At 35.6% G+C, this 25,812-nt stretch overlaps 1 protein-coding gene across 3 annotated transcripts in view; it reads right to left on the bottom strand.

Moving 5' to 3' along the window:
* PHF14 (PHD finger protein 14) overlaps positions 1–25,812 on the bottom strand; it is a 170,410-nt gene that overhangs the window by 34,523 nt on the left and 110,075 nt on the right. For all 3 annotated transcript variants that reach the window (XM_059818512.1, XM_059818514.1, XM_059818513.1), the window contains exon 17: positions 21,959–22,076. In XM_059818512.1, coding sequence (XP_059674495.1) covers positions 21,959–22,076 — 118 coding nt within the window. The remainder of the gene's footprint in view (positions 1–21,958; positions 22,077–25,812) is intronic.

Here is a 25,812-nt window from a genome sequence, read left to right as displayed (position 1 = left end):
ATGGTAATACTTTCTTCACAAGAGCATTGTAAGACTTCTTAAATAGCTATATAGCATTTCAGAATTGCAAAGTTCTGAATAAGCATGCTTGTTTTGCCCATACCTACCCCTGCTCCTGAACTGCAAGGAACGGGATATTACAATTCATCCCCTTATTCAAGATGGAGGTTTCTGCAAAACAGCTGGGACCATGCTAGAACAACCCCCCACAAATGTATTTTATCAATCAATCGCTGCAAATTGATACAGCATATAACCTGGTAAAGTTAGAAAAGTTAGTAGGGTTTGCTCGCTATTAGTAACTTTAACACTACAGTAAAATAAATAAACACTTAAGAAGTTTACATTCTAAAGAAAATAAAAATTTTTAAAAGTAGTTTACATTCTACTTTCCAAATCACCATGACTTTACAATGCAACATGACTAGATCAGTCAAAACAAAAACCACTTAAATACCTTCACTGCTTCACAGAGTGGTTTTGATAACTGCATAGACTGAGATATTTTACTACAGAGAAAAAAAATCCATTAATCGGTACTTTCTCTACTGTGCTTGTTGTAATGCTCATTACAGAAGATATTTTAGATGTCATCGCTTAGCAAGCAGAATATGTGCTTTTGATATATCACTTTCCCTCTACAGTCATTAATTGCAAGGAAATCAAGATTATACTTTTGGAAACTGCAAGCTGCAAAGCTCATTACTAAGTTTTTCAACATAACAACCTCTAAAAAGTAAATTAAAATTTCGTAATGATAATATTCAGCATTTGCAGTTTAGCCCAAAGTATGTTTGGACTGTTGGAAGGAAAAAAGTGAATACTGTGGTCCAACACCTGTCACTGAATCACATGGAGAATCACAGGTAAGACCAGACACTGTAAAAGAATTAATACATGGAGGGAGTTGCTGGAAGCCAGAAAGTTGGAAAAATCTCTTTGGGCCTGGAGGGGGAATACTCTAGTATCTCTATTTCACATACCTTTTCAGGTGAATCCCTTTAAAATAGCTTCTGAGCTTAAGTATTTCAAATAAAGCATTTTATGCCTTTCTCGTTGCACCACCTCTCTGTGACTTAGCAAAAGGATATACTGGCCCATTCTGTGGCTTACCACCTGAAGTTTAAGGTTCAGTATGAGGAAGACATTTTACGAAAAATCAGCTTTCAACGGTGACTAAAGAACAGTATTAATTAAAATGTTAACAATGAAGTCCAACTGCCATTGCACTGAACTGTTTTAAGGGCATAAGCACTGGATCTGTGGAACAAAAGGAAAACTGAGATACCCTCGTAGAGCTACCATCCCAAATAATTACATAACAGCAATAATAAAACACTGTATTTCAGCTTTCACAGTTCCTCAAAAGAATATCAACACCACAGCTAAACACAGCTAAACACTACAAGGAAAAACATCTCTAGCATTCTGATAATAAAAGTCTGATTTTCCTCTATCAACTGTACGAAAGCCCCATGCGCTATATGCAAAATAAACTTTGCATCATGTTCATCCTGACAGCTCGCTGTTTTCCCTAGCCAATCTGGACTTGCACAGGCAAACGTCCTCTCTCTCAAAGGCCACCTCAGTTTGGTTCCCAGTAAACTATGACGATGAGACTATGTCTTCTTGTTGACCCAATTAGCCATGAACTGACCCCGAGTACTGAAGAGTACTGTTTTGTTTTCTCCTTAAGAACTGGAAAGTTAAATCATCGCCATTCAGTTTAACAGCTCAGTATGTTTCCAGAAGCTTTTCTGCACTACTTACAAAAACAAAAGTAACAACCACATCTGCTGAAAGAAAATGATGCACTTGTCTGAATTCTTTGGTTCAGTGAATTCTCTCCTTGAATTCTGCCTGTCTTTTGTGTCTGAACAAACTTTTATTATGTTGCTATTACTGGTGGCCAGATAATGGTAGCAACATTTTTTTCTTACTTATGATTTTTGAAAGTAATAAACAATGGTTTTCAAAAATGGTCTGAGCAATTGCAATTCGGTAAACATACAACCCTTTCCATTCTTGCCTCAACAGGACCAGCACGTCATGGATTCTCTTTCCCCATCAAGTCTCGAATATCTTCTTTCCAGGCAGCCTGGCCATCCTTCTCAAGAGTTTTCTTAAGAAACAGCTAGCTAATATAATACTTCAATTTTTAAGGAGATGGATGGAAATCAAATTTACTTTATTATTCAGAAACCAAGCCGAGAAAATGTGTCTCCTTTTCCAATTACACTGGTTTTATTATCTCTTTTCACACTGCTGTCACTTCTTAGGAAAACTGTATAGAGCCTGAACATACGTAAGAAAAGCAATCTGTGTTGCTCTGAACTAATTCGGCAACATGTGAAGTACAGCTTTCAGAAATAAACATATTCAGTAAGTGGAATTAGATCCTTTCATGCGAGGTACAACGATAAAAATGCTGCAAGGTGCAAATGAGAACATTCATAAAGCTTCCTCTCAGTGTTATGAGTACACAGCCAAACGAGCAATATTTCTGGTGACAAATCCTGGTACTTTGATTTGTACTCAGCAAAAAAAACCACTTGAAAAAGTATTAGGATTGTTTATTTTTGTAAAAAAAAGCAAAAAATCTGTATCTCTGACCTAAAACAACATTTGTATTGAAAAACTGTTAAAAGGAAAAACGTATTTCAAAAACAATTACAATTAGTTTCTTGTCCTTCCTAATTATTATTTATATCATAACATATGAGACTGACTTTGCAAAAAGTCACTTCTTTCTTTTTTCAGGGTCTTGTATGATGAAAGCCATGTCAATGGCACTTCTCACTGATCTGTAAGCCTCAACTGTTGCAGCGATGGACATGACTGTTCATGGACATGTAACCTACACAATAAGTAATTTGGTACACATCTTTTCTAGTGCTTAAGCCCTTCCCATTTCATAACAATATTATTATATTTTACAACGTACATATGAAACCTCACATATCAACATTTTTAAGCTGGACAGATCAAGACATAGCTTTCTAATGGATCACAATATTTTATTATATTAATTAAAAAATTACGGGGGAAATCCACTATTAAGCGGTACTTCCAGTTTCCTGAAAATACAGAAATTCTTTATCAAAATGTAAGTATATCATAAACAAATAAATTCAGAGCGCTCAGTAATTACATTTTTCCTGCACAATGCTGGTTTTGCTCACAGCTCTTCAGAACATGACCCTTCTTGAACTTATGAAACCTTGAAAAGGAAACATGAAATGTGTTGACATTCTACTATGCTTATGCAAGAAAGACAGCCCTGCTTTGAACTATGTCTTTTTTCATACGACCTAAATGTTCATGCCGTTTAGGATACCACAACAGCATTGCCTTGAATCAATCACAGTTTTGCAAAAAAAAATTAGTATTTGAATTACATGTTGACACAAATAGATAACAAATCAGATATTCTAGTCCTGGGATGGAACTTGCTTGCTAGTCTTGACAGCAGACACAAAAGTGTAGCTGGTTAAATTCTGAGTCTTGGACATTCAGCATTTTATTTTTTTAAATTCAGGTCAGCAGAGATCAAAGGTGACAATGACTGGTAGGAGGTGAGAAATCAAAGGTGCAAGGTGCATCCAACTGTAGCACCTCCCTCAAAGGATTCAGTTCTTTTCTCCCCTTCATCCCATTTGGCACATTTGCTATTTGCATCTACTGCAATAAAAGCAAACATTGTTCTTTTAGTTTTGTTCTTTGCTGTGCAGAAGTATCACTGATACAGTACGCTGAAAAATCAATAGCGCATAGGGAACAGATGTGGAATTTCATTTGTGAGTTACACAAAAGTGATAGATTTCAGAGGAAAATATTTACATTTTATGCTATGCTGATGTTGTGGCTTCATTTGAGGACTTGACTATTTTTACTTTTTGGTTTTTAAAAACCAGACCATTAAATACAAGATCAATAAACATATACAGATATGTATTGCATATGTAAATATGATACAGATGTGTATATACAGACATGGGTATTCATAGGGAATGTTATGGTAACAAAATACTGTAATTGTTTACCAATCCATGTTACCGTCAGCACAGATGTTGTCTCATACAAAACAGAAACTCTACATAGCTTCTGATTTTGAAGAAAATGGAGAACTGATGTATATATAAAAAAAAAAAAGCATAAAATACTTTGCTAGAAAGCATAAGAATTTGCATTTGAAACAAGATGATGGAAAAATAGTGTCTTACAATGGTATTTATACCAGCCAAGCATCTGCTATTTTTTCTGCCATTGCTACTTTAAAACAAAATAAAACTAAAAAAGAACCAAAACAAATCAACCCACAAACCCTTTATAGATTATTTCAAGCTGACAGGTTTGAATATATTATGTTAATTCTGCATCAGTTTTCATATACCATCCTTTACCTTGGTCCAGTTGAAAATTACACAAGTCATAAATTAGCTTTAAACAAGTTTTGAATCAGCCTGGAACCAGTTTTCAAATTAAAGAGCCGTCAGTATATTACATGGTACTGTCATTTTATTACCCCAATCAATTCTGTGTGGCCTGAGGTAGAAAGAAAAAGGATGCTGTCTTCATTTGCAAAGGGTTTATCTCTCACACCAGGCTCTGAAAACATGACTGCAGTAATGAATTGGAAGCCAAAGTTACTAAAATAGACTGCTAACAGTAGCAAAGTAGAAATATTTGTCCCCCTTTCGACTTACGACAGTGAAAAAAAAAAGCCGTTTCTGAAACATGAAGCCAGCTTCTTAAGGCTAAAGGACTACAGGAAGAAATTAGCACATTTTTATTGAAGTGCTAAAGTGCTTGTAGCCTCATGGAATATAATTTTTAGTGCTGCACAGGAAAAGCCTTCCTGGGTCAGAGGGAAGGTGCCTCTCTAGCCACATGGCAGAACATTCCTCCATCAGCTGACTGACCGCTCCTCCCTGTCCTTATTCTCTCTTATACCCCGGGGGCATACTTTGAAAGTATTCAAAACATCTTAGCCAGGCTTAGACAGGAGCACTCTTCGCTGGGTAAAAAACTGGCTGGACAGCCGAGCCCAGAGAGTCGTGGTGAATGGAGTCAAATCCAGCTGGTGGCCGGTCACAAGCAGAGTCCCCCAGGGCTCAGTTTTGGGGCCGGTCTTGTTTAGTATCTTTATCAATGATCTGGATAAGGGGATTGAGTGCTCCCTCAGTAAGTTTGCAGACAACACCAAGTTGGGTGGGAGTGTTGATCTGCTCGAGGGTAGGAATGCTCTGCAGAGGGATCTGGACAGGCTGGATCGATGGGCCCAGGCCAACTGTATGAGGTTCAACATGGCCAAGTGCCGGGTCCTGCACTTGGGCCACCACAACCCCATGCAACACCACCATGGGGATGAGTGGCTGGAAAGCTGCCTGTCGGAAAAGGACCTGAGTGTGCTGGTCAACAGCCGGCTGAATATGAGCCAGCAGTGTGCCCAGGAGGCCAAGAAGGCCAACGGCATCCTGGCCTGTATCAGAAACAGTGTGGCCAGCAGGAGCAGGGAGGTGATCGTGCCCCTGTACTCCGCACCTCGAATGCTGTGTTCAGTTTTGGGCCCCTCACTACAAGAAGGACATTGAGGTGCTGGAATGTGTCCAAAGAGCAGCAACAAAGCTGGTGAAGGGTCTGGAGCACAAGTCTTATGAGGAGTGGTTCAGACAACTGGGGTTGTTCAGCCTGGAGAAGAGGAGGCTGAGGGGAGACCTTATCGCTCTCTACAACTACCTGAAAGAGGGTTGCAGGGAGGTGGGTGTTGGTCTCTTCTCCCAAGTGACTAGCGACAGGACAAGAGGCAATGGCCTCAAGTTGCGCCAGGGGAGGTTTAGACTGGATATTAGGAAAAAGTTCTTTACTGAGAGAGTGGTCAAACATTGGAACAGGCTGCCCAGGGAAGTGGTGGAGTCACCCTCACTGAAGGTGTCAAGGAACATGTGGACGAGGCATTGTGGGACATGCTTTAGTGGGCATGGTGGTGTTGGGTTGATGGTTGGACTTGATTTTAAAAGTGTTTTCCAACCTTAATGATTCTGTGATTCTGAGAATTTGGTAAAATCTAGTGAAGACAAGATATCTATAGTTTTCCACAGTTCACAGGTGGCAAAAGTAAATCCCCAGGAGAAATGCAGTTTATCTCAATCTACTTATACATGAGATCAATCACTTTGCCATTCCTAGGATTTTAGCCTGCATTAGTTAATGAGGTAAGAACATGGGTTTTAAACTTCTAAGTCATGCTCTACAGCTGTAAAATTTCCTTTCCTCTTTCTAGTCTGCCTTTGTCACTCTCCTCATGCCGATTTTATTTAACATCTGACAATCTCCTCTCTTCTCTGCCCTCTTCAAAGACTAGAAATTACAAATGCAACCTTTAGCGTACATGTGCTAACCTCCTACACTGCCAGTCACAGTGGCAATGCTGTTGTTCTGTTCTTGGCTATTTTTTCTCTCTCTTGAGAAGGGGACAATGACTTCTGTGTTTATACACTGTTAACACAACAGGGTCTCATTCTCAGCTGACTCTGAAACTACCTCGGTTCAGGTAATAAACCTTAACCTAGCTCTAAAACCTCTGCCTTCTTTTAAAGACAGAAACAAAAGAAAAACCTTTTATAATTTTCTGTTTTCCAAATACAGAAACTTCATTACATTCTTTAGCCTCATACTATTTTTTTTTCTTCAAACATGCTGTGCAATATGAAGGAACTAATAAAGTTACAAGAAGTTTCCAATAAATACCCATCTGTTTCAATCTATTATCCCTCAATCTTTCAGTAAACTACAGCACTGATGAAGCAAGCTTGCATCTTTGAAATCTACCTACATTTCCAAGTGTCAAAGGGTGAATTCCCATTTTTACGGTTGTTTTAAAATAGGGATGCTACTATTGCTAATATTTTATTAGAAGTGTTTGAACAAAGTATGTAAGGAAACAGGGTCATGCGTTTTCTCTGGATGCCTTCTTCAAATGGAAAAAAAATATTTACATATATTTAAAGCCAGAAAGAGCACTCTCAAAATAATGTTTTTCATATTTAGTCTTCCAACTTTATCACATGCAAATAGAAACAGGAAACACGAGAACATTTTACCATTTGAAGGTATTATCATTCACTCACCTCTGGAACCTGAATTAGTTTCCCCTTTCTAACTCACGTATTTTCTACATTTCATTTACTCAGTGTACTAATCCTACCTCTCTTTGGACTGAATTCTCCACCTTTCAAATCAAACTCTCCTAGATTATTGTATTTCCCTTTTACTTTCTCATCATTCATTATTTCCCAACATTCAAAAGCTGTTCTTTCAGCTACCCTTTCAATAGCTGCTTTTTCTGACCCCAGAATTCTCTGAACTGTATTCAAAATCAACTCTTAAAACACTGCAATTAATAAAACCACATTAGAATACAAAAACTGGAATAAAACTTCAAAATACAGTTTCACGACACTAATCTCATCTCATATATATAATGCAAAGGAATACAACTTCCCTGTTACTGTCATAGCTTAAAGCCATTGATGACAGGTACAGTATGGCTCAAAGTACTGGCAAAAATTTCTGCACGAACATGAACATCATCAGAAATTTCTAGAATATCTTCAATAAAGAGAAAAAGCCAATACCTATCCTTTTTGTGCTAAATCTCCTATGTCTTGCATAATTTGGTAATTATCTGGTGCACCAGAGCAACAGATTTTGTATGAATATCCTTTTTCAGGATATTAATACACTGGCAAGACTGCTGTACTATGCCATTATCACTGCATATAAGAGCAACTCAATACTTTTTCCTTTTTTTGTCCACTGCTTTCTTCCTATATATTATTCTGCTACTTTTTCTTATTATGAATTACATTACAGGCATATACTATAGTCTAGAAAGTTATTTTTGTCCTAATTTTGTATTTTACGGAGTTTTAGAAGTTATTTTATGGCATTCTAAAAGCTCTTTAAGACAATACACACATAATTTATTACTGCCGGATCAGGATATTTCATCTTCCCTGTGCCCGTTTTGTACAGCTCTGATCTCTCCGATCCTTTTTTCTCCCTGTCTAAAAGAAAACAAAACCAGAAGTTGCAAAACAAATTCTCAAACACATCATAAGCATCTACGGACACATTAAGTGTAGCTGTATGTATGTTGCATATAACTGCAATTCTTGACTTCAGCGTATTTACAGAATGATACCGGCGCCTTACACCTAACATTTAAACCAAGATTTTCTAAACAACAAATGTACAAAGCCACCTGCTATTACTTGTGGAAGGCAGTGCTGCAGCTACAATTGTTCCATTAGTAAGGCTACATTTGGGTTTGCGGTTGTCTATTTCCTTAAGCAATGTTTTTTTCCCTCAGAAATGATCAGGGGCAGACCACAGCAATCCATTCATACAGTCTCTCTAAAAGATAGTTTTATTCCATCTGTATTTCTTTTCAAATCATGTTTAAATTGCTCCAAACTTTCCATGCTCTTGGATTGCTGAGGCAGTGACAACTCGGGAGTAGCGTACAGCAGCAAACTTATTTCCACCTCTCAGGGTCAAGCTGCACATTTGCACAATTTATGGTTGAAGTAGTTTGCTTTACTCCACTTCATCAGCTTGGGAGAAAGCATACACAAAATTTGCTCACAATACTTGGCTAATACTTAACTTGAACTAGAAGATTGAGCACTTGAGAAGATCTCTGCTCCAATAAGCAGCTGCTTTATTCTAACAAAAATAGAATGTAGCTCAGAAAAGGCTTTCTTTGAAGCACACAATCTTCAGATATTATGCATCAGCATGCAGAGTGTGTCTGTCAGATGTTGGAACAAAGCTTTAAATTGTACCATCTAACTTAATTCTCAAGACAGGGTCAGCACATTCATAGGGTTGGGTTTTTTTCCCCTTTGAGAAGTTCTTTAAGTAATATTTATTTAGCTCCTTACATCTTCATCAGCACTGATTCTTGCTTTTCAACTCCTTGAAGTCCAGATTTTCCCAACATCATGCAAAACAGAGTGGTATTGAAATGTGTGATCACCAAAAGCATCACAAAATCGTCAAAGGCTACTTATTAAATCAAGACTGGTTTTCATCTCTCCCCACTTCCAGAATTTTTTTCCAGTAACAAGATGAAATAAAGGGATTGCACAGTACATAATTTTTTGCAGCCTAAGTTTATTACGCAAGTTTTATAGCTCCCTAAACTTTCCTTATAGGGCACCCACTTATCTGCCTGTGCTTCAAAGGTTTTCTATAAACACTCTACCCTGCTCTGAGAAAAGGCTGTCTGTGTGCCCTCCACATCCTTCTCTCCACTTTGCCATGGCCCTATTTCCTAATTCACCCCATTCTCTCCTATAAGGGTTTCTGTGTATTTCTCCAAGTGGCATTTTCTCATTCTTATGAAGGTGTGTGTGCTCACATTTCCCCTTCTATGCCAAGGGCGCTTCCTGCAGTCCCATTATTTTTTCCGATCCTGCTTTTCTCTCTCTCCCTCTCTCAAAAAGTACCATCACTTGTTTTCAACTGATAAAGCAGAAAAATAAAACATTAATTCAAGGCTATAAAAATATTTTTAAAGAATGACGATCTATAGAAAAGCTTTCTATAAAAATGTTTCTTATATCCTCCTTTTCAGATCTCTCTAACATCTGAATGTGCCAAATTAAAAAATCTCTATGACATCCTTTAAGAAGCTTCAAACAAATGCTAGGAACACTATTTTGTGGGTGCCCCTGACTTATTCATTCACACTACTCACTAATTAAAGAAAATTTCCATAGAACTTTATACTACTAAATAGAGATACATACTCTTATTCATATAAAGTAGCGAGTTAAAACACACGGATATTCTATTCTGTCAAACAGCTACACTGACAAGGGGCTGTTTACTAAAAAGGGAATGAACAGCCCAGCTGACACAGTTTAAGATGTGACATTAATCAGCCATCTTTTGCCGAGCCCACAGGAACTGGAAGATCACAACTAGTGCTGCTGTTTTAAAGCATCCTCAGAAAGGCCTGGAAATGCCTCATTCTTCCCTAATTAAGAATGCTGTCAATGATACATGGAATGACGAGGCTAAACTCACTCAAAATGTCAACTTTACTGCCTTGTTTTGGGAGGCATGAATATTTTCCCGGTGTTTTGTTTTTTTAAAAGATTACATCTACCAGACAAAATTCCTTTTTATGTTTCTCATCTGTAGTAGAAAACACACACCAAGTCCCTCCCTTACTCTTACATATAGTTGCTTAATAACATTGTGGATCAGATTATTTCAGTTAAAAGCATATGCATACAGTGCTTATACAAACACACAACTGATAAAATTTAATACCCTAGCAGTATATATCTGTGTATTAATTTTTAGGCTTTTGACCTTGAGACTACTAATACGTGAATTCCACAAATTCTCTTATCAAAATAGGAATTAAATAACTTTTGTTGTCAATGAATTAAAACACAACTATACCTTTGATACAGCAAATGTAAGAGTGGTTTTAACAGTTACTTCATACCAGTAACTGTTGTGGTGCGACAGGAACAGCTGTGTAGAACAAAGCAGTTGGTGTTGAGGATCAGCCAGACGTGCTATACGTGTTTCAAAGATATGACTAGTTTGGTCACAGAGACAGCATGCCCATTAGCGGTCAGAATACATCCTCAGCTTTAGTGTCCCTTGACAGGAACCCAGTTTGCACACTCTTGAGACCAGTCCGTAATGTGAACTAAAGCATAGCAACCGGTGGCAACTGGGTGATTCCTTTCAAAAATACATTCCTGATCTTAACCAAAATGCTAAGATAAATACACACTAAGACATCTCAGATTAAGATCCATGAAAATGAGCATATTGGAATGTAGCACCATTTCAGCTAATCAGTAGGAAATGTTCAAAATAACAGGGTATTTTAAATACCAGCCTTATTCAGAATTCAGTAGCGTTACCCTGGATTATCAACAGTTCCCCTCCTCCTCCTGAGATTCACTACATTGAAAGCTCTCTGAGGTCTAACAACTCCCCTTACCTCTTTTTTTTTTTTTTTCAAATTAAAAAAAGAAAAAAAGAGAGACAGACACACTTAATGCCTTACTTTTAGACAACAGTTTGACTGCTGCCCTAAATTAATTGGTGAACACATTCAACCATCACAGAGAAGATCCTGGTTCACCTCCCTCTTCCTCTTTTTAGGAGGGTTCAAATTCATATTTCCCAAGGGATTGCTTAAGCCATCTTACTATTCGTTAGCTGAAGCAGGTCGCTTTGCATAGAAGAATGAGTCAGTGGGTAAAATGATTCATTGTATATTAACCAGGGTACCTGAGAAAGGGTACAAATTGTCTTATGAATATTTTACGATTTTATATCAAGGAGCATTTCAGTCTCTGTCTATGCTGTACCCAGAAAGCACATAAACAACAATAGGTCTACAGGTCATTCCAGTGAGAGAATTAATAACAGATTAATAAATCACAGCTCCCAAATCTCAAACTTTTTGTATTTTCTCATAAGTACCTTTTAAATGTAATATTCTTGAAGTTATTCTTACATGAATACAGACATCTTATAACCACCTTCAAAAGTTCCTTACCACCAGCAAGTAAAAAAAAAAAGTATTTACAATATCATTTGGCTCTGAAGTTCCTCTGCCTTCTGCAATACTTTCAACCTAAACAAGCAGTGAAGATATTATGCAGGAGAAGAAAATGGTAGGACAAACTGCATATTCATTTAATACACAATATACTTGCAAATATTAGTACCTGATATGTATCCTTATTTATTGCACAGGACTGGTTACACATTTAATATTCGTTATGTCAATGACTGTATCAATCTGCTGATGCCCTTCTATTTCCAAAAATAAATATCTGATGTGATTAACCCACTCTAAGTACACTTGTGTGTACCTTCCATAAGTACTGAGTTATCTTGCTATTCCCTTTTTGACACTTCCTTTCTTTGGCTATTTATACTACATCTGAAAGGATACCACCTGCCCTTCAGTCTTCATGAGATTAGCAGCTAGGAGAAATCTTGGTATCTACAGATTCCAAGGTTTTCCACATATGAAATCTTTCAGTAGTTTGATGCCGCTGAAATATACACTTACAACTTTTCAAACATGCCCAAAAGTGTTTCAAACCACTGAACCAGATAATAATTTTCAACTGTTACCAAAGACACATTTACTAAAAAAATCGAAGAAAAACTTAATTGCTACCAGAATTTAACAATGCAGTATACATTTTAAAGGTTTTGTGAAAATCTTTTCAAAAGCCATCTTAAAATTCCACATAATATTTTTGCTTTTTCTTGGTAGAGCTGACTGTAATGCCCTTACAGTTATATTGCCACACAAGATATTTGCTGAGCCAATTTTAAGAAGAGGGAACTTTTCTGCTACAGAATGCTAAAATCCAAGTGATGAGACACTCCTTTGCACAGAAAGTGGCTGACACAGCACAAATAGGCAATGCCCAGCTGTCTTCTGCAAAATGTGATTAAATGTGGCTGGCACTAAGAGAATCTATTTGAGAATGGCAACTAAACCTCACTACCACTATCTAACACGATGACGAAAAGCAAATCTCGACTCTGCTAAAATTCATTACTTGCTTAGCACTTTATAAAATGGCACTTTTTTGGTTTCTTCCTCCCTCTCCTTTCTCTGTCCTGGTTCAGTATGATTAGATTTTGCCCAGGCAGCATTAGTAATTTATACTGATGAGTGACATGTTACTTGAAGTGACATATATTGCTGCATTTCTTTGAAAGACTTTAAAATAAAATCAACCTTGAGAGTAAACACGAGCAGGTAATTAGGCAACTATGAATGTGTTCAGATCTTAACCAGAGACTAACAATTAAAGATCTAATTCTTCTTCCTTCATATAGAATATGATTACAGGTGATGTACTAAGATAATTTGCAGAGTAATAAAGCTGGACTAGTGAAGAATTAAGATATATAATTCTTCTTTAATTACATACTTTCTAGTTCTATATAAAACATAAGGCAAGAAATATATTTCTAGGTAAAGAAATTTATCTCAGGCATTTGGTAGCAACAGAACACTACTTTGCAAAATTAGAGTGGAATGGGATGCCACCGGACTCCAGATATACCTCTGCACTTCTCAGGATTCCCTTTGTTTATGTCATTGCAAAGCACACACCTTTTGCTCTTTTGAGTCTTCAATTCTTCATGAATATTCAAATCGGAAAAGATTATGCACAATGGATATGGTTTTTAATACTGCCCTCCTGGCAGCTTATATCATCTAAACCAACAATTTAATCAAGGCTCAAAAGGTTAAAAAATTTCAGAAGTCAGTTACAAGCTTTTCATTCATACTTTTTTCAGATGCTTTCAAAATCAACATGTTCTAATAATTAAGTAAATAACAATCAAAATTTCCAATAGGGTTGTTTATAGAAAGTAGTCAATTACAATTTATTGGTAAATTTGTTTATGACTCCACTGTCAGCATGAAGCCCCTAAGTATCAATACTCCAAAGGCTCATTATTTTAGGAACTCTAGAAGTAGGAAGACAACTGGATTGATGAAGTAGAACTGAATGTGTATCAGTGGTGTAAGCTATGACACTTCAGCAGCTACAGTTTGGCGACTTTCACATGCGTGTATCTTCCTTTTGCGACTTTAATTAAAATGGAATGTAAAATGGAGAAAAACTGGGTTAACACTACTATCTCAATGTCTTTTACATTTCAACATAGCATCTTCAACATGTAAAATTCACTGTCACAGTGCTGCTCAATATTGTAGAAATATCTAGAAATTGATTTTCAAAAGCAAGAAAGAGAAAGCCTCCAGGTCTTCAAGGAGCATGCATTCCCCCTGTTCTTCCTAGACACTAGTGCTCCATCAGCCTTCTCACATCCTTTGAGAGTACGCATAGCTGCATACCAGAGAGGAGGTATAAAATCTTCCTGTTGCGGGGTGCTGCTCAAGGCTGAAAAAATGCTCTCGTTTTTTATTCTCTCACGCTGCGTTAGCATAAAACCAGGTTTAGTGGCTTTACTCCAAACACGATGCTAGCTGCTTTTTTGATTTTTCCCAATTGCAGATAGGTCCCAGCAGAGATTCCTGGCCACTCAGCACTACAGTAGTGGGCAACATAGGCTGTAAATTCATTTTGTCATGGCTTAGGAAGCGTCAGTCATAATTCAGTAGAAAAGCTATTTCCTAGATAAACAGCAATTGTAAGCAGATTTTGTTAGAAGCGTAACTTAAAGAAGGTTCAGAGTAGCAGTAGCATTTCTAACAGCTGCCCATGAAGAGATTTTGCTTCCTTAACCACTCACTACCTTAGAGTAGGTAATAGTTGTTCTATCTAAGCTAAACCACATCTAAAGTAGAGGTTTAGTCATTCAAATATTAGATTATGTATATTCAGATTACATGCAGTAAAAATGTATAATCACTACGCTGTGTTTATGATTTAATTGCTTTTAAGTCTAGTACTTTACTAATCAGGTACCTCTTAAATGTTTCATTGGAAATTAGACATGGGTGTGTATTTTAAGCAAAGCAATAATTAATGACCAAGCTTGTTTCTAATTTCAGCCATCCTTGTTTGTTTTTACTTTAGTAACATATTTTAGTCGCAAAAAAGCAAAACTGTCAAGAAAACTTATGAAAAGCAGGACTACCTCAGTAATAATTTGATTGGTGAGACACTCACAAAGCCTCTTGAAAAAATAATTTGCTTCATTTTAAAGGTAGTATAAGGTGTGTGTATATAATGACACCAGAAAGAATCACTCTTTTCAGTAGTATTCGAAGAAATTTTTCCTCCTGCTTTTGTCAAAATATTCAGCATTATGGAATGCATTAAATGATACTATTGCTCTCCCATTAAGGCAAAGAACTTATAACAGTGTGCAAAGTTTCAACTTTGGAAAAAATTCTGCGTTGTTGGGATGTTTATGAAAAAGGGTGAATAAAGTTAAGCAGCAAGTGATTTCTTCAGTCTCCTAGGTAAGAAAAAATATGGAGAAGAAGAAAATGAATCTTGTAAACCAAACGATTTTTTGACCAAGTACCATTAAAATGAGGCTTTTTGGACAAAAATACTCATTTAAAACTGTTGCAAATAACTTAAATCTTAATTTTCTAAGAATATACCACTGGGAAAACAGACTCTTAGGAGGTTTATTATAACTGCTGTTTTTTGACAAAGTTTAATACAAGAAAAAATTATGTATTTCACTTCGCACTCCTAATTGGTATTTCATTCTTTTAAACATTTTAATTAAGACTCTTTGATCTATCCCAGTGTTATGTTTCAAAATCAGAAATCTATTTTTGCATTTGGAACAACAATACCTCATTAAGAGAAAGATCCCTGTATTCCAATTTCTTTAAACTTCTGGCTGGTATTAGATGTACTATCATCTGTGTAACCAGTCAAAAAGAGACTTGTTCAGACAAGGTTATGGGAAAGACAAAGCTGTACTGTACTGCCTGTTTTTTACTATACTTTTTTGATACAGTTAAGCTGCACCTAAGAAGAAGTACAAGCACTAGTGATGATGAGGATCTGGCAGTCAGTAACATGGGGTATTGAAACTGCTAGAATTGATTTTGATGTGGAGAAAAATTAAAATACTTAAAATAAGCAGCCGTTCAAGAAATATTTTACAGTGCTTAACCTTTTTTTTCATTAAAACCCAAGCTTCCCACTTACACTATGGGAATGTTCTTCTGCCAACTAAATGTATCTGATTATTTGGATTAACTTGGGCATTTAATACCAACTAACTTTATTCTGAGCTTATCTGCTATTCATAAATCAAGTCCCATCTTAAGTTAATTTCAAGGCTGATTATTTTGGAACATTTTATGGTATAAATTATTCATTACATAGATCTATTATACCTGTTTGCCAGAAAGTAACAGAGGCTGTGCCAACTCATTTTTTTTAAATATGATACCTGGGGAGCAAATATTAAAACACAGTTGGCAATATTTCAGCCAACTGATAAGAATTACTGTACACTGCAATTCCACCCTTTTTTTTTTACTATCTTGACCGTGAAATTCATTTCTGCACCAAGCTTTGGCATTACTGAAGTTCTTAAAACAGGGCATATGTAGTGTAAGGACTTATGTTAAATCTTCACACAGCCTTACAGATTTGGATAATTTTCTCTTGTTCAATTTTAAGGAAAACATTCCAGTGCCAATGTTTGACTGCTCCCCACAAACCTGGGAAGGCAACAATGATTTCAAAATAACCACTATTTTCCAGTTGCTATATAAAAAACATCTTTACATGTCACACAGGAAAACAAAGTCCTAATCTGATTTATGTAGCATAATTCAACTCTCCTCAACCAACTTTAAAATATATGAAAACACACAAAAATGTTTAACTCTATCATGCTTGATGACCATATAATAAAATAGAACGTAATATCCTAGTAAAAGTGAAGAACAGATTCTACCTTTACGAATGCAGTCAGTGAATTACACTATGCAATTTGTTATTCTGTAAACCACTTTGAAATACTTGTAACTTATGGCTAAAAAATGTTGCAAAAAAATGGAACTTTTTTCCATTGTATTATGTTCTGCTTGTTTCAGCAAGCAGATTTATTATAAGCATTCTTTTATCATTTTTCAGCTGCAATGCTGTTTGCCATGGTAGCAGTACATTTGCTTGTATGTTGTGTCCTCAAAAGAAGGTGCTCTGACGCAACAGTCTCTCTGATGTAAGCTGACTAAAATAGGGTCACAGTTTCTTTACAAGCACTGCAGTCACCCTTTGTCAGAATTGCAACCAAAACAAGTTTGAATTAATACAAAAGACTTTTAAGGATAAGGAGATGTTTGGTTTATTTTTGGAAAGATGTATTTTAAACATTAACTACTTAAAATCACATTATGTTGAATAATATCTACAAAAGCACTATAGAACATATTTAAGACATATATAATATACTACCACTGTGTGCCAACCTCATATACTATATTCAAATAGGGTTTTCTTGGATATATAAAATGTTAAAGATATTGGCTAAATTGAAAATGTGTTGTTCCGAACATTTAGTAAATGCCCAGATAAAGTCTGTCCGTGCAGCGCTGATTCAATCATCTTCTGTGTGTACTCAAGCAAGGAGAATCCCACCTTAAACTATAACCCTTGCTAATCTAAACTAACTGTCTCGGCTCCTTCCTACAGTCAGTGGACCAAGTCTAAGGAAAATGTCTAACATTAGGGCGCAATATTGACATTTTGCAAAACAGAAGCCAAGACACAGGGAGAATAAGAATTAAAATTTCTATTAAATTAGTTACTCAATTTGCAATAGTCCAGACCACATCATGATGGAGACTTAGTACTTTCAAAACACAGCTTACACTATCACCCACTGCAGCTCTGAGAATTCAGCATTTTTGCATGTTGAGCCAAGGGATCCAAGCTGGGCAACAGTGAACTAGGAAAAAAAATTACTAAACATTTAAAAATTTTAATTTGTCTAGCACTCACAGGAGCTCTGGGGTGAGACAAAGGTAAAATTCAATTTTCTGATCACAACTCAACTGCTTCAAACATAAGGTCAAGCTTCCTTTTTTTCTGTTCCTGAAATTGTAGCTTCAGTTTTCATGCCTTGCCAAACCTGAAGATAGTATATTCTTCTAATACTCAACCCAAATTATTCCCTTTCAGTGACCCCCGACAGCTAAATCAGAGAAGGCAGGAGTCCTATAGAAAAAAAAACAAACACAGCATGAAGTGATTAAAGACTGTAAATTCACATATAGCCACAAAAGGACTTAAAGTGCTGCACACCACCTTAATTTTAATATTTCCAAAATTTTTAGAGCTTGACATCAGGCTTTTTTGGTTTTGTTGTTTATTTTTTAACACAGTTGTGTGAAACTACGTATATGTGAGAAAATGCACCCTAGGCTGAAAAAAAGAAATAACAAAAAAAATTAAATTCGATAAACCATAATAAGATTGTCACCTGCGCAACTCATGAGAGGATCAGAAACTTCCATACTCCTCACAGGCCTTCTTAACCACCAACTTTTTTACTAGAATAAAATTCCACGAGCTACAGGAATTAAACTGTATTGCTCAATTTTTTCTTTGTATCTGACCAAATTAAGAGACTTGAAATAAAATTTACATTTAAAAAATCTTTTAATTAAAAAATACTATTTCCGACATTATAGTCAATACTTTAATATTACAGTATCCAATTAATTTGATTATTCACTATGTGAAAGTGAGATATACTCAAAGAAATGATTCTACCTGGCTAATAAGTAAAATCATCCATGATTGATTTCGAGCACAAAAGGTGTACAAAAAATATTATTTGCCAGGGTTGGTGTGTCATCTATTTGTAGTTACAGAAAATATTTCCTGAGGCGCTTAGATGAGAATTCTATGTATATATACGGACAATTTATATCCACCGAAAAAATGCAAGAGTAAAAAGATGAAATAAAAGCAAACTAAACAGAAGTCTAGAGACAAGGCAGCTGATCTTGCAGCACTCAAATAATGACTTGACATGTACACTCTACAGCATTTTGCAAAATAGATTGTATGCAAAGATGAGCAGATAGAAATCTAACCAGCATGGTCATTGTAACCACCACGATATATGTTTAAACTCTTTGCTGCCTTGGTCCTTTGCAAAATTTTTAAATTGGAGGAGATGCTTTAAACAGTACTTTTTAAATGGAAGGCAACAGAAAGGAGTCCACATCTAATAATAAGGAGACCTTGTAATCAGAGCTGTACCGCACATAATGAACAAATGGTCAGGCCACATTTACTCCTACTGAATATTACCACACCATGATATTGAATAATTTGGTTTACATTTTATTTATTTCATTTTTATTAAATTCAACTAAAATAAGGTTCTATATTCATTCTGAATATCACTATTCAACACTACCAGCAAATTTATTATTTAGGGTGCTGTTTGGGAATCCTGAAAGTGCACCATAATCCTTTCACAGGGTAGATGGAGAATATAGAAATGGAGAGCTTACAGGTTTACTTCAGCTTTCATGTGATGTAACAGAATCTACAATGCTTTTGAGATGAGAGAACTCATCAGACCTTAGTAGGGAGCATCACCCATTCCATAAAAGTGACAGCGAGTATTACCAGCAGAGAAGCTGTTGCCCTTGTGCCCTACAGCAAAGTCACTGTCTGTCTATTATTTGACAGGCAGGGTAATATGGAATATGTTACGCTGGTGGAAAAACTGACACAATTGCTGGAGAGTCCTGTGACTAGTATGAGCAAATTTGAAGTAGCATGTCCAACCCTTGTGATAGATTTAAACAATTTAAAGCATATGTTTATTACCACTAAATTACATCCCTTGTACTGCTGACACCCGCAAGCATTGAGCAAAATCTGAAAATAAAATCATTCTTCGTTGTCAGCAGTATGCAATTTGTCCTGAACTTCTAAAACTGAAATTCATAATTAGAAATAAAAACTAACTGAACCATTATATGCTATGCACTATAATCTCTCTTGTCCCTGAAATAGGGCAATTTACCTGCCAATTGTTTTCAAGGCCCAATACTGCTACAGAAGATAATATTGGGGAATTTTAAAACGTATACTGTAACAATGATTTAAATTGAATCAAAACAGATGAACAAAGTTGAAGGAATGGAAACTAAACAATAGCCTCCTTAGCCAAAGCTGGAAATTCAATCCCATTTTGCTGCTATAATCCATACACAAAACTTCACTGTGACACACCAACAATTGGATTTAGTGAGTGACTAAGAGATTGAAATTGCTGGTAGCTCAGGCTTGCAATTCATCCACAGGTCAGCCAGAGTACAGCAAACAACGTAACTTTCTCTGCAGTTCTCCTCTTCCGAGCTCTAAGTACACATTTGAGAGACTACCCCCTCTAGTAACGAGTAGAAAAAGTCTTTATCGTGTCAGCTCCTCCTGGCTGTGAAAAGCTGTGCAAAATCGCGACTATATAGCACACAGCCCTAAAGCCATACAGAGTATTGAATTTCAAAATTATTGAGTACATAAACAAAGCCCTAATCCTTTAAATAATATGTTCACATTAAGGAAGGTCTATAAGGAGTTCAACTCAACATCATGTTGTTTGAATTTGTTATGCAGTATAGAATAAAACAAAAAAAAGCTACATAAAAGAACTTTTTAAAACACAGAGAGCAATATAGCTTTTTCAGAGAAATTTCTCTGCACAGCTCTCGGGATAAGCTATGGGAAAGTGACTAAGCAAAACCACAAGGAGTCCCCATAAGACAATTTTTCAGTATCTTTCATATTCATTACATTTTCACTTGTATACAATTCAAATTGCCTGTGCTTTAAAGTGCAGAAGACTTTATTTAAATTTACTCATTTAAAATCTCTAGGAATGAAAAAGAAAATTAGACACAATAACAAGCACTTTTTTTAATTTGTAATAATCACTAAGGTAACACAATATAGATCACCATTCTAGTGATAAACTTTGTTTACTCTTCAAAACATTGTATTTTTCAACACGTACCTTAAAACTAACACACACGCGGCACTAAGTGAAGTCAGTCATACTTAATTTACATGATAAAGTATTTTTTAAATTTCATCTGGTACATAGTGTGCTAATCTCCTGGAAAACACATTTAGAAATTACAAACCCTGGTTTTTTGGTTTACTCAGAAGAAGCCAAGAAAACAGGAGACAGAAGATTTTAACTAACATTATCAAGAACCCCTTTTAGTTTAAGCAGGTGACAGAAATTCAATAACAATTTTAATTCACTCTTGGAATGGCCATTGCATGTAAGTGGTATTCAGGAAAGATTGCTTGATGTCCAAACTGTAGTCGACAGCTAATTTCCGATGTCTGTCTTCATATCTCCTTACAGAAGAACAATTTGATTAACCCCCTGGGGTGAAATGGAGTACCATATTTTTCCAGTTGGAAAGGGACACTAGCAAGCCAAAAAATTATACCTCGCTCTGAACATTTGGCATCTCCCATTCTTAAGACTAACATCATGAAAGACTTTAAGTATCCTAGTATGCTAACAGGTAACTTATGACAACATCTCTGCATAGCTGTGTCCCTGTGTATCCAAATACCAGGTCCCTTCCTTACTAGTTAAAAAAATTCTGCAAAATACAAAGAAAGCGGCAGAATACCCTGTAAATTTTAAAGACTTTTAAAATGCTCTGTTATTTTAACACTGAAGTATCAGATGCATTTATGAATTCCATTTTGAAAATCAATTGGAAAGTGTCTCTTCAGAGGTTATGGTGATGATAGAACAGAACGTCAGTACTAAAGAAGCTTCCGTGCAGACAAACAAAGAATCAAAATCTTTATTTTTTGAAAAGTCAGTACTACAGAAGGATACTATTGCCATCAAGATTATCAAAGAGAATTAATCCATGTCAAAAATTTAGTCCCAGTTCTAAAATGTTGTATTTGATCAAGGCATACCAATCAATATAAATTATTAACAACCTTCATATGATTTTCCAGTGAAAAAAGAAAACAGGTTTAGTAATTCAAATAATCTTCATTTATTTAGAAAAAGGTGTATTTTCTATCTTTGTCCTTGGAGGTCTGTATTCTGTACTACTCCTGAAATACTTCCACTTGTCAATAATGTTACCAATCCTGATATAGTATCCATACTCACTCCTTTCTCAGACAGAACATAATGTGAAAAGAAAGCGTTTAACTGTGATAATAAAATTCTCTTTATTGATTAAGAATATTTCCATTTTGCATACATTCTGGTTTTATCTGCTTTACAGAGAATCTGAAATCATTATTTTATGACCTTCTACTGTTTTTCAGAGCAGACCTATGTATAGCATTTCAACAAAAACTTTAGACACTGCTAAAACCACAATACTTCAACTATTTCACAGGATGAATTAACTTACTTTGGAGGATGTAGAGTCACATTCCTGACAAATCCATCCATAGCCAGTCTGTTTAGGAGACTTTTTCAAGGGAGGGTCTAGACAGCCAAAATGATAGCAAAGCCTGCATTCATCACATCTGCAACAGAAAAAAAAAAATATAAATGGGACTTCTATACTATTTTAGATTGAGCTTCCCTGCAATTCTCAGTACAAGATTTCCTGATCCATTATCATGATATAGAAAATCCATTTTCTATAAGGGGTATTTTCAAACACAATCACTTCAAGTAGGTTCTGCCTAATTTAGAATATACTCATGCAGACATTCATACATCACCTTTGTCATCATCTTATATAAATAACACTATCTCAATGACTTGCAAATTAAAGAAAAAAATGTACAACCAGCTCAATTTTTTAGATACTTCAATGTCATTCATTGCCATTCATTTATTTTCAGAAATTTTTTATTTTTTTAGACAGTGACAATATTGATTTTTCATAGTTTTAAGACACCATTTTACGCAACTACTTTTTCAAGGGAAACTCTGTGAAATGTTTGCTCACATATTCAACAACTTAAGTATAATTTACAGCTATGGATTTTATTTTTTACACCAGGACTATGTGTTCGATAAATAAATGCACAAAATATTTTCTGATTTGCTTTGAATTTCTGGAAAGGGGCATTAATTTAAAGGATTTCACTGTGATCTTTCACTTATAAAACTGCGCTATGTACACACAACAATTTTATGTTCTTTTTTAATAAACCTTTCATTAGTGTTTTACATTATACATGGTCCACATAAAAAGCTCAAAACATACAGCATAGCTATTGTTCACCTATTCTTAACGTACCAGCATTGAAGAAATGCTGCAATGTAACAAGTGCTTCATAAAAGGATTTTTAAATCAGTATAATATGCTCAAAATGAGAAAAAGATTTTAAAAGCAAATAATAGAGATTTTCATATATCCTACTGAACTTCACTTTATTTGCATAACCCCCTGTATCCTTTTGTGTCAAAAAGAAAGCTTTTTCCAAATTTACTTTGCAATATTCTCTTCATTAAATGCCCCTAAACTCTGAATTAAAGCCAATATAAATGATCCCCAAAATAGGTAACAAAGTAAATGTTTAAGAATCAAATTTTCTAAGATATCCCCTACACTTTCTTTCTCTGCTTCCCTGGCCACTCATTTTCTTCTCTACACAACACACAACACAAAAAAGCTCCAAAAATTGCTATAATAGCACAGCACAGGCATCATCAGATCAAAGACAGAGGGATATAATTTATCAAGAGAACACAAAGTGCATCACAGAAAGAGGATTCAACTAACAGATCATATTGCTGTATTAACAGAAGAAAATGTTCATGTGATTTTTCTCCAAGTATTAGTCTCCAAATAAAAAGAAGCAACCATTTTCTGATTATGATTGCTTAACCTAAGTAAATATTTTTGTCCTTGCTGTCAAGGCTGTGCCTGCTAGGGAAGCCTTCTGGTTTTAGCAGTTATGTGTAAGACGTGAACACTGGTATGGGTATTGCATGCACTGTCTTCCACTAAGTAGAAATTAAAAGCGATAATCTACCTATCAACATTATGAAACACTGGAGTAACATGGGTTTGGTATTTTTAAAGAATGGGATATACCATGTAACAATCTATATCCTCAGGATTGTTTAGTAATAACTCAATCTAATTCCAGGACGAAGAAAACATTTAGAAAAGGAAACCATTCTCAGTTATTAAAGACACAAGAGTTCTAATGTAGGAATATATTATTTACAATTAGTAATATATGCAGTTTTATTTCTTGTGAAAGGCATATTAAAATACTAGAAAGGTTGAGACTGGGAGAGGAGATAGGTTACGCTCCTATATCCTAACAGTGTATGTGACCTTCAGCAAAAGATTAAGCCTCCTTTGAGCCTCAATATTCTCATCTGTAAAGGAGTATGTTTTTACCAACCTATTTCTAAATCTAGAACCTTTTTCACGTAAGTGCTTGCATTTGAGCAGTGCTTATCAGAACTCCCTTCTTGTAAACTGTTTGGGATCCTTTAAGTAACACAAAATAAAGCATCACACTATTTCTGACTGATTTAGTGTATTTTCAGAGCTTAATCCTAAAATCTACATCTGACTTCAAAGAGTATTAATTTAGATTTTCTCTGAAGTGACTGTCTATGAAGACAAGTGTTTATAAGTTCAAAAGAAAACGTTTCCCCTTTAAAATTACACTTTGCTATCTCTTCCTGCATTTTTTCCATTTTGTGTCTAGAATGTGGTATTTCCTGACTGCACCTTCAGCCATGTTTCAGAAGTACGCTGAGGGAGTTAGTGAGGCTGGGTTGAAATAACCAGAACATTATGAAATTAAATATAGATCGGAGGCACCATTCTAAAGCTGAATGTTTTTAATATTTATTGTCATTAATTTTTACCACTTCAAAGCTGTTTAGTTTGGCAGAAGAAAAATTGCCTTCTCTTAGAGTAAGTTAAAAATACCTGTTTGAAAGTTTTCAGATACTAACAGCTTCTATCTGCATCTGCACAGCTGAGAAAATGTAAATAACAAAAGCGTATTTTCCTGCATCAAGACATATAAAGCTGCACGACAATGAAAATGAGACTATACTAAATATTTGGAAACACTTTCTTCATACTGCTTTTTATTGGAACACAGATTCTGTATTGTGGAACACAATGCCACTGATTCTGAAGTTCCCAGAACATGATGCTGGGAAAATGGATGAATAGACACTGTACCTTGGTTAAAGATGGTGCCCTAGCTGTCTGGTAACTCTCTCGTCTGCTGAGACTGAATTGGGACAAAATGTGAAGCTTACACACATCAGAGTGCAGAAACCAAAACTGGCATTCTTAATTCCTAATTCCAGAAGAAAACCTTATACCTAGGTTAAAATGACAGGAGTAAAATGAGATTAAGCCCTCAAGTGTATAGTATTACTTGTGTTCTTTTGTCTAGCAACATATAATGATAGAAAAACCACTGTCAGATTCAGAAAATAAGAAGTAAAAGAAAATAAGGAGTACTTTCAACTTAATTAGAGAATGAAACTGTTGGGTCACAAAAGGTGTCATGCTGACAGTCTTGCAGCCTTTCAGTAAATGCACTCCCAGATCAATCACAACAGAGACATTTACAGAGCAAAGGAGCCACACTGCACTGTCATTTACAAATATCATCCACTTCCATCCTGAAGATGGCTTAATAGTACAAGTTAAACTATTGAGCTAGGGGGGAAACAAGGGAAAGAAACCACTTCTTCCATTTTAAAGGTTCAGTTAAAATTTTTACCGTTGTGGATTCAAGGTCACATCTTCAAAACAGTCCTCAAACTAGCAAATATTTTATCTTTCTATTACTCGTCAATAATTTTTTTTGTGGTTAGGTACATGATTTACAAATGCAATTATGTGCACAGCCATCTTTGGCGGCCTGGCTAGCAGTTGTACCAAAAACTTTGTGAAAATAAAAACAGAGTTCCACGCAAAGATAAGCTAACCTAACCTCCTAAATTACCTCTAACTGACAGGTAATTGCTTACTATCTATGTTTTAACAAGCCTGAAATTACTTTATGCATCAAAATTAGAAATCGCTGTGTTCCGCATCCCAACAATTAATGAGGATAGATACATGCCCACTACATACTGAGAAAATGGGGTGTGAACAAGAAAGGTGAATTCTGAAGGAGTTAGGTTAATAAATTAAAAAATAGTAAAGGAAAACATTTTTCACTTATAGAAATATAGAATGCAGGTCAGCTACATCTTCACAGCAAGGAAGCTTGATTAGGTATTTCCATATCTGAAATATGTCTGCTTTGTTCTTTA

Source organism: Gavia stellata, chromosome 6 (genome assembly GCF_030936135.1).
Source record: "Gavia stellata isolate bGavSte3 chromosome 6, bGavSte3.hap2, whole genome shotgun sequence".
NCBI classification, from domain to species: Eukaryota; Metazoa; Chordata; class Aves; order Gaviiformes; family Gaviidae; genus Gavia; species Gavia stellata.
Note: the sequence above shows the minus strand (reverse complement) of the source record. Positions and strands in the feature narration are given on the sequence as shown.